The sequence below is a fragment of the Brassica oleracea genome, chromosome C7, assembly GCF_000695525.1.
Source record: "Brassica oleracea var. oleracea cultivar TO1000 chromosome C7, BOL, whole genome shotgun sequence".
Lineage (NCBI taxonomy): Eukaryota > Viridiplantae > Streptophyta > Magnoliopsida > Brassicales > Brassicaceae > Brassica > Brassica oleracea.
Window position 1 is genome coordinate 32,700,357 of NC_027754.1, and position 10,400 is coordinate 32,710,756.

The following is a 10,400-nucleotide window of genomic DNA, read 5'->3' on the forward strand; positions in this document are numbered from 1 at the left end:
AAGCTCACGCCATGTATCCGTGGAGTTATTTCTGTTTTCTTCTCATTTTAATGAAACACTAGAAATAACGAGGTTTAGTTGTATTACCATAGTACATGTCTATATAAAAGTCTATTTTGGATAATTCTTGTAAATAATTAGTAATATATATGGTGATTTGTTATCAATAATCCAGATTCCTGCCCCAAACTCCACTAGTTAAAAAAAGGAGAAGAGTAAGAGCATGAGATTTTCATTTTCCCATGTTTGAACAGTCATGGGTTTGCTTGCTCTCTATTGAGGAGTGCCCATTCCCATCTAGCCAATTGAATTGTTTGATCTAAGTAGACAAAACATTGGCTTTTTAGGACATCAGCAGTGGTTAGAAACTAATGGAATCTCTTAAATAAATATTTAATCATATTTTATCTTTCTAATAATCGAAGGCGCTAAATTTGTTATATTTGGCATTCGAGTTTTTCGAAATTTTAAAGAAGTTTTTTCTGCAAAAACTATTAGAAGCTTGGGTAATTCACATTCCCTGGTTTTATCATTCATAGTCATCAGTACCGTACCGTACCGTACAATACAATTGCACAAAAGCATTCCAGGGAACTAAAACTCCAACGACAAACCCAAATACACAATAAAATCAACATACAACGATTCATCTAAAAAAGATCCAACGACCCCATTACGATGCGAAATAAAAACAAATCAAATCATATTGAGTTTTGGCAGTCTTCAGTAATCAGTGGTGGGCAATTGCTCGTGGCCGTTTTGGTTGATGAAGACAAACTCGTAGATGAGTCCAGCGAGTCCACCACCGACAAGAGGACCAGCCCAGTAGATCCAGTGGTTGGTCCACGTCCAGCTCACGACGGCTGGTCCAAAAGCCACGGCTGGGTTCATGGAGGCTCCGCTGAAAGCTCCACCGGCGAGGATGTTAGCTCCAACGATGAAACCTATGGCGATTGGTGCGATTGTTCCGAGACTACCGTTCTTGGGGTCAACGGCTGTGGCGTAGACGGTGTAGACGAGCCCGAAGGTCATCACGATCTCGAAGACGAAACCGTTTAAGGATTCAACTCCAGCAGAGAGACCAAAAGCTGGAACTGCCTGAACATTTAAAAAAAGGAAGGTTTGATTACTTGTCCAATAAGTTAGGTCAAAAGCGTGGTTTTAGTTGGAATATTCATACAAACCGAACCCAAAAAAAACTTGGTCCAAAACAATTTTAACTAGTTTGATTGTTTTTATTTTTCATTTATGTGGAATAAGATCAAATCCACAAATTTTAACATTCTTACGTAATTAGGTAAAGTAAAACACATTTTACAAGAAAATTAAACCTAATTGTACTCATTTTCTAAAAGACTAAAACCATTAATATTAATAGCGATTTAGTAATTAGACAGTAAGGACGTTACCAAGCCACCGGTGGCGAATTTAAGGAGGAGACAAGCGACGACTGAGCCAAGAAGCTGAGCAATCCAATAGAGGATACCACGGAGGAGAGTGATGTTTCCACCGACGAAAGCACCGAAGGTAACGGCTGGGTTAACGTGACCACCAGAGATGTTAGCACCGACGGAAACAGCGACGAAGAGACCGAAAGCATGAGCTAAAGCAGCGGCGACGAGGCCTGAAGGAGTGGTCGCACCATTGTCAGTGAGCTTGTTGAAAGCGATTCCGGATCCTGAGCCGGCGAAGACAAAGATCAAAGTGGAGATAAACTCAGCGAGTGCCGCCCTAAGTGCGCTGGGGTGAGTCACTTCTCCTTGGACTCCGCCGATGGCGATGTTTCTGATCGGCATGATCGGTGAGAATTAATTGGTTTGAAGTTAAAATGTTTTGAGAGAGAGAGAGTTATGGTTTATTTGTGTAGTGATTGGTCTGATTTTCGTTTGTGTGTTTAGGCATATATATAGCCAAGTTTGTGTGTGTGTCAAAGTGTAGATAACGGCGATACAGAATACAAACTACTAGGCTACTATCTTTGTAGAATATTCGAGCCAAAAAGGTTTATATAGCATGGAACTTCTAAAAATATCTGAGTGTAATTGTTTTTGAAAAACATAACATAACATGTTGAATTGTCTCTCATAATTATATAGTTTACCAATAAAGATACTATTCCAAAATATATTTCTACCATTTATTTCATATTATTAGGAGTACAAATGTTTATCCGAACTTACTTGTTAAAGAAGTTAAAACCAAAGGTGTTTTATTTTTCTATGTAAACTAGACATGGTCGGTTAATGTTGTTCCTAAAAATAACTCTTTTACTGATCAAATTTTGATTTAACCATACAACAAAACATTATACTTTGTTGCGATCGGAAAGAATACATGCTCCTATTTCACAGTAAAAAGCCATATTGTCAGTATAAGTTGTTGAAAAGGACTGCTAAAGTTCTTTGTTTTAGCAAAGAAATTGGCAAAGATCGTATGATACGGTCGAACCAGACCAAAAAGCGGTTTGCCATCAAACCGCGACGATTAGAGGAAAGGGAAGTCACATGGTTGGTCCCATTTTGATCACGTGTCGGTCGGTTTATAGAGAGATAAGGTTAGTGAATGGGATACAGTTGGCTTTGTCACTGACCAATCACAAGTGCCAGCCTGTCCTTACTCCTTTCCACTTTTGTAGACCATTACTTTCCTTAATTTTCTCATGTTTTTATTTTTCTTTGGTGCCCATATTCATATCTCTTGAATCTTCTGATTAACTGTGTTCATCTATAATCATTTTTATTATTTTCTCCTTTTCTTTTGCTGGGAAATTATTTCTAGTTACTTTCTTGATTTCTCTCATTCTTCTTATATTAGTTCTTGATTTATCTCACCCTTCTCATAAACCATTGAGTATATGCTTCGAAAATGAAATAACAAATAAGTGATCCTATTATAGATTCTGTTTCATCTTGGTTCAACTATTTTTGTAATAAAATAATGAATCAGCAATTGTTTATACTATATCTATTATTACTTTTCTTTTAAGATAGATTTAAGAACATTTTTACTGAAATTATTTTTAAAGTTTTTCACTGATAAAAATGAAAAAAAATATTAAAATGAGATGAGATTTAAAAAGTTCAGAAATTCTGAAAACAATTGATATTATATCAATAAATTATAATAAACAACTATGTAATAAGAAAATTATGATAAACAACTATGCAATTTAAAATGTATAAGCATATTGTTAGTAAATCAATAAGATACTATTACTATCAACAATGATGTTCTTGGTGCAACAATTGTTACGAGACCGAGACATTATTATTCACTATTGTCAAATCAAACTAATTATTATAGAAGAACGCAATAATGGACGGGCCTGTGAAGCTTTTTCTCCATTATAGCCGTCCTGACACAATGGCCGGTGGCCAATTTAGACCTCTCAAGTTTTCTTTTGTTCCCAGATATTTAAATAAAGGAATGCTTTACGAAGATGTTGAAATTTCGTAAAAGTTTTACATAAATATTACCGTTAGAAGTTTTTTTTGGTTCAAGGGAACCTTTAAAGTTATGCAGCTGTGATTACATTGCTTAAAAATTATAACAGTGGTAAAATAAATTGTGCGAAAAATATAGTTTATGCAAAACGGATAGCGGATACAAAAGACTAACGAACGACAACAATGAATAACGAGTAAATTGACTGCATGTAATTAATAACTATTGAGTTTTGACCAAATTTCATACTGTCAAGACTGTATTAGACGAATTTGAACTCAAATGGTTGCGCAGATGATACTAACATAAACCCTAAGTTATAAGCTTTGAACAGTGATCTTTACAGTATATTAGTTGATAACACTATATAGCTAGTTAAAACGTATGTTCAAAATGAGTAAAAACCAATCACGTGTAGTGTAACATATTTTCTATATGAAGAAACCCGTTTTACTGTCTCTTTGTTATTTTAAAGAACTCTTGCATGGTATAACAATTACCGATATAAATCATTGATATACTAATAGAAACATACATAAGTAATAACCCACAAATTTACAGCATTTGTGAAACTTGTTTAAAACATATGGAACTCATAAGGCAATTCTATAATAAAAAAACATACGGAACTTATATAAAATAATTTACCAACAAGAACATATATATTTTTATAACATATTGTTTTTACCAACAAAACATATATATTATCATAATTCTGTATGTTGGATTACAATCTTCCATAAACTAATACAGTCGTGCTACTATGATTACATAATTTTACTATTTGAAGACTGTATCGCCAGCTTAAACCATATCGATTTTTAGCCGAGGCATTGCTAAAGAAAAAAAACATATACAGACAACTGAAAGAAAAATTATTTGAGTGATCAGGATAGAGTAATCTATTAGACCGGAAAAGGCCAAAATAATACTACTATTACTAACGATTGGGTCACAAGAATATGCTTTTAGGAAATGAGTCTAGCTAAACTTACGCTTTCATAATCAATCAAGGACAAACAAACAGATTAGGTAAAGTATATTTAAAGATAATGAGAGAATCTAATCATTTCTATGAACTTTTAATACTTCATTAAGCATTAACGAAAACAAACAAATGGTCGCGGTCGCGTAAACGTGGAAATGTGTGGGTTTATTTTTGGATTCTTTAAAGTTTAGATAGGGTTTAGAAATCTGAAGTTATCTACCTATTTACAAGACACGATAAATGGTGTGGAAGTGCTCTTGTTTCGTGGCCGCTCATGCTCATATGCTTAATTAGAATTACTTGTGTAGAGTTTATATATATGGTTTCTTCTTATAAATTATGGATACTGTTTTTGTTTGAATTGAACATAATATATGCGGAGCATAAGATGGTAAATAGTTTTAGTGGACATAATGATCTGATGGACAACAGCAATCTAGAAGAAGCCCCAAGACTACTAACAATAGGGCTCTTGAATAATTTTCCAACATCTTAAGAGCAACCTCGTCAGGGTTTCTTTCTCCTAAAATAAGAAACTTTCGGTTAGATTTCCCGTAAAGCTTAAAACCCCGCAATTACATACGCATATATAATATATACATACATATACATGTATTTTAAGAACCTAGAAACAAGAAACCTCCAATAAAATTGCTCTAAATGCTACAACCAGTTGAGTTTCCAAAGTAATACATGTGGATTACATTCAGTTGAATGTTTTCAACGCGCTGAATAAAACTAAAATTGGCCCAACAATGATACATTACAACATATGAAAGAAACTGACATTTCATTGGGCTCTGCATGCAACATTTCATTGGTTAATAAAATTTGTGTCATTTATTTTCTCCTCCAAATTATTAAAACTTAATTATTTTATGGTGACTTATATTTTCGTAAACAAAAATTATACCAAAATTCATCATTTTTATGATATATACATAGAGATTAGATTCTTTTTGGATGTATAATTTTTTTTTTCATTTTGACTATTTTGTAATTTTATTTGTTTAATAGTGATTTTTATTTTTGTATTTATTATTTTTAAAATATAAAATAATAAAATATTTTAAAGTTTTAAGGTTTAAGATATTTTAAATGTGAAATATATTTTAATATATGTTTACAAAATAAAAATTAGAAAAAGTATGAAATAAAATATTAGGGTGAGTGTTGAATTTTATTAAACAAAACTATTGTAATTGAAAAACCAATTTCATATATAGAAGCATTTTCAACTTCACTATATAAAATCTTCTCTAAACTTACTTCATTTTCTAATAGAGTAAATGAGATTGTTTAAAAAAGGAGTAAATAAGATTATTCTATAAATAAAATAATAATATGCCTTCATTATTTCAGTTTTATTTTAAAAGGGAGTAATGTTAAAAGTAAAATTCCAATTCACTAATTTTTTTCCCAAAAAATGGAGGTATCAGGTATGCATTGGTAAACTATACTCTCTCCGTTACAAAATAGATGATGTTTTGGAGAATTTTTGATGTTTCAAAACAGATGATGTTTTAATATTCTTATATTAATCTTAATTTTATTGAAAATTGTGTGGCAAATGATATTTTATATTTATTTTTAATAATTTTGATTTATATTTTTAATATTACTTTTTAGAAAAGAGTGTATACCTTAATTCGTGTGTATACACCCAAAAAATCAAGTATTTTGGAACAGACGGAGTATAATTTATAGAACTACCATGATAATTGCTTGTTAAAGCAATCTCTATTATTTTCGTTAAAACTATATAATTTATGTTTGGCCGGTCGACCATTCATAAAAGTTTGAGTAACATCCTAATAAATTATTTTTGGTTGACAAAAAATCTTATTTTAGAAGAAATAAGAATAAGACAATGAATTGAGATTTGTTTTTTTTTTTTTTTGGTTGATCTTTTTTTTTTTGTTATATATAAGTTTCTCTCCTCCTTCCTAACGGGACATTATTTCGAAATTACAGAAGAAAAGAAATAGAAGATAAGGCTGAATACAAAAGAAATGTGAAACACATGCCCAGCAACAAATTTAACAGACTAATGTCTTGATTGAAGTGATCTGGATCACAAGGAGAAGTGATGAAACCATGAATGCAAGTATGTGTCAATGGTGTTATGCCTGATCGAATTGAGCCTGTTGTTATTCCTAATGTCCTGATCCATACCATATAACTTTGCTTTCAAAATAATCTTGATCTCCTTTGTAATCAGCCGAGGGGGTCTAGCCACTAAAGTATGTAACCTTTTGTTTCTCTCATTCCAAATCGCATAGAAGACAGCCTGTGCAATTAAGCTGACGGGATCTCCAACGAATTGAGATTAGACTACTACCAAACAGATAACGTGTTATATTGTAAGTATACTTAGTGGGAAAATAATATAGAGAATGACTTTGTACAGGGATCGACAATGGGACTGTTATATAAAAAATATTTTTTCTTTTTTTTTTGGGGCAAAATAAAAATTATTTTTTCTTTGTTCTACTTTTGACAACAACGCACCTATTCTAGAGTACACATGCATTATGGTGCGGTATTCATCTACATCTGCGGTTTTTGTTTCAAGTTTTATTTTTCTGAACTTTAATTTTCCTTTTTAACTTTCTATTGTTATATTCAGCTCACATATTTATACATATGATTGTTTTAATACTAACCAAAACTTCTAAAAATATATTTTATTAATTGAGATAATTAACTAAAATATTCAGAATGGTCCGTATATTCTTAAATATAAAATATTCTAAGTGAATCAAAAAGAAGTGGGTACTTTTATATGTAAAAACTAATTTATATGCCTAAAATAGTAAGGAAAAATTCTACTTTTACCTCATTTTTGATATCATTATTCATGTTTACTTTTACATTTTCACAAATAACTAAAGTATTAGGTTTCGTTAAAGAAGCAAAAAAAAATTCTATCATTGCTTTATAGCTATATAGAAATTTTTTTTGTCTCTTTAACGAAACCTAATACTTTAGTTATTTATGCAAATGTAAGAAGTAAACATAAATAATTGTATCAAATATAAAAACGAAGTGGTGGTAGCATATTGGTAATCTTTTGGGGTTTGGTGTGCATCCACATCAGTTTTGAGTTCGGTTTCAGCTGGAAACTAAATTATCATTACTTGACCGGTCTGGGATTGAGCTCCGGCCCAAATGGTTAACATGGTGGATTGTAACAGACGACCGGTCTACCCCTGATATTAGTCGGAAAGTATTCCAAACTCGGATAAGGCAGTGTGATAGCCAGTTCACTCTGTAGCACTAAGTGCGTTCCTTTTTTATCAAATAAAAATGCACCATATAAAATAAATTACTTCTTTTATTTATTTTTAGTTAAAGCACCTATATAAATAGCTTAATAAATAATTATATAAAATACATAAACCGCAATCACATTTTTTATCAAAATTTTATTTAAAATTTTATATTTATCACTAAATAAATAAATTTTGTTTTTACTTATATTAATATATTTATTTTATATTATTTTTTCTGTAAAAACATATTTTTAATCAAAACCGCACTTCTTTTTCTATCAAAACCGCACTACTTTTCTATTAAAACCGCACTTGTCCCGCAAACCGCATGAACCGCAGTTGAACCGTACAACAGTTTAATTTCGTCCCGCTTATATTACTAAATCCGCTGTTACCATTAGGACCCTGCATGTAACAACATCTCGTGCGTTCATTAACGACCCCGTCTATAACTTCGTTTTCTGTTTTTGAATTGCTTTTTGCTTATTTTTCTCAAATAAAGTATATGCTAAGAAATTTCTTTTAACCTAGAGTAACTAGATTATTAGGTTAACCTTTTTTAATTAGGTGAACATATTTAACATGTCTTCAAACTACTATACGAACAAAACACACACAGTGGCGGATCTAGAAATTCTTTTAATTGGAGGCACAATATTATAAAATTTAATATTAAAGTTTTAGAAAATATTATTTCCGTATCACTAAAATAGATGTTTTAGAAAAAAAAAATTGTTTCACAAAAATAGAAGTTTTATGTTTTCTATAAAAAAATTATAAACTTCAATAAAATTAATTGACTTTATTGAATTACTATTGGTTAAAAATTATTGAAACTTGAAAATTACAGAAAACGATACATTTAATATAATGATTTAATGTGTTTTCTTAATATGTGTGAAAACACTAGAAAATATATCTTTGTGAAACGGATGGAGTATTATATATTAGCCAAATAGTAATTAAATATTTCTTTTAAAGTATAATTCTTTTTTATTTTTTGTGAATCATCTTTATGTTCATGAAAAAATACTTAGGTTGTTTTAAAAATTTATTCTCTATCGACTCTAATATAAAAATAATTGAATAAAAATATGAAATAGTTTCAAAGAGCAAGAAGCAACAAAATCATACAAAACAAACCAAGAGCTCTTGGCCTAGTAGCAATGGAACTCCAGCTGGAGTGCCCGCCCTGGGTTTGAGTTGCCTTGGCCACCTTTCCGCCTATAACCGTGCGTGCCCGGATGGAAGGCCTCGTGGAGATTAGTCTGGGCTTACTGCCTGGGATCCTCCACGGATATCAAAAAAAAAAAAAAAAAAAAATCATACAAAACAAATTAAACACACAGAGAGAATAGATTACGTTTCATTCATTTAATGGGACCGCAAGAAACTAATATGGCAGGAAACAAAATGTTATATTAAAAGCTTCTGGCGAGGAAAATCGAACCTTCCTATTTCACACAAGCTAGAAACGGGGCACACTTAAACAACTGAGATATTTGACCAAAGAGCATGAACATTAAACACAAAATTTATATAATCAGCCGGGGGCACGTGACCCCTTTGAACTACTATTCTGAACTGCCTTTTTTTTAAACCAAAAGTATAATAGATGAAAATCACATTCGTTTTTACAACTGGTTCTGCACTAACTTATAGTATCAAATGACATGACACACCATTGATATTTTTGATAGAGCTATCATCTGTCTAACCCTCGAGGGCTTTATACATCAGACTTCTTTAAATCCTAGACTCTGAACATTGCAAAACAGAGATTACACACGAAAGAGTGATAAATCGGATTTCACAAAAAATACCACAACTCGTGATTAATCTTCATTTATAGCCTAGAAAGGTGAACAAATTGCATTATGGACTTCCACTAATGGAAAGCTGCATGGTCCAGTGCCAGGGGATAGTTTGACATATCTAATAATTGATCATAGAGATTTGAAAACCTGACATTAAAACTTGTAAGATCTGTATTGTATGTAATTATGTATAAAAACAAATAAGACTTGAAACCGAACTAGTATCTCCGAGTGTAACACTTCCAAAGGGAAAGGCTTGTGCTCTGTTTTAGAGAACCGCAATGCTGGTTTCTTGGGAGTAGACATATAGAGTCATAGATCCTTTGACCTGATTTTCATTGTAAACATTGTTATGGTTTTGAGAAGCAGACCATGCTCGTTCATTAACACCATCAGTGATTTGAAAAAAAAAGAAGTCTTGGTACAAAACATACTGATAATGGAGAGAAGCATGATTCTGTAACAAAGAATACTAGGTTAAGATCCGCGCCTTGCGCGGGATCAACATTATATATATAAATTATTTTATGTATTAAATATTTTTACATATTATCAAATAATAAATATATAATAAATAATTAAAAGTCAGTAACTATTAAAAATATAATTAAATTGGTGCGAACATATAAATCAATTGTATTAATCCAAAAATTTTTTTTATTTGATAGGATATGTTATTAAATTTAAATGATACTAACATAGATAATATATTTTAGTATATTTTTAATATTAATGTCTATTAAATGATGATTTCTACTCATATAGTTTTTTGATCATTTGTATCTTTTATAGAAAAAAATTTAAATTACTGATAACAAAATTTTCATTGTGGGATTAATAGTTTTAGTAATTTATAATTTAAAAAAAAATAAGTTG

At 31.0% G+C, this 10,400-nt stretch overlaps 1 protein-coding gene across 1 annotated transcript; it reads right to left on the minus strand.

The window, feature by feature from the left end:
* Positions 1–492: 492 nt before the first annotated feature.
* On the minus strand, positions 493–1,954 carry LOC106306908 (aquaporin TIP1-2). Its single transcript, XM_013743696.1, has 2 exons — positions 1,410–1,954; positions 493–1,098 (listed from the first exon to the last, which is right to left on the minus strand). Exons 1-2 carry the CDS (start codon positions 1,794–1,796, stop codon positions 724–726), a joined length of 762 nt encoding a protein of 253 aa, XP_013599150.1. The 5' UTR covers positions 1,797–1,954; the 3' UTR covers positions 493–723.
* Positions 1,955–10,400: the final 8,446 nt, after the last annotated feature.

Bases quoted from the DNA above. Each gene is read 5' to 3' on its own strand.
- LOC106306908 (XM_013743696.1), bottom strand. From the start codon at position 1,796: ATGCCGATCAGAAACATCGCCATCGGCGGAGTCCAAGGAGAAGTGACT. The intron at 1,099-1,409 runs GTAACGTCCTTA...TTAAATGTTCAG, and splicing joins AATTCGCCACCGGTGGCTTG to GCAGTTCCAGCTTTTGGTCT.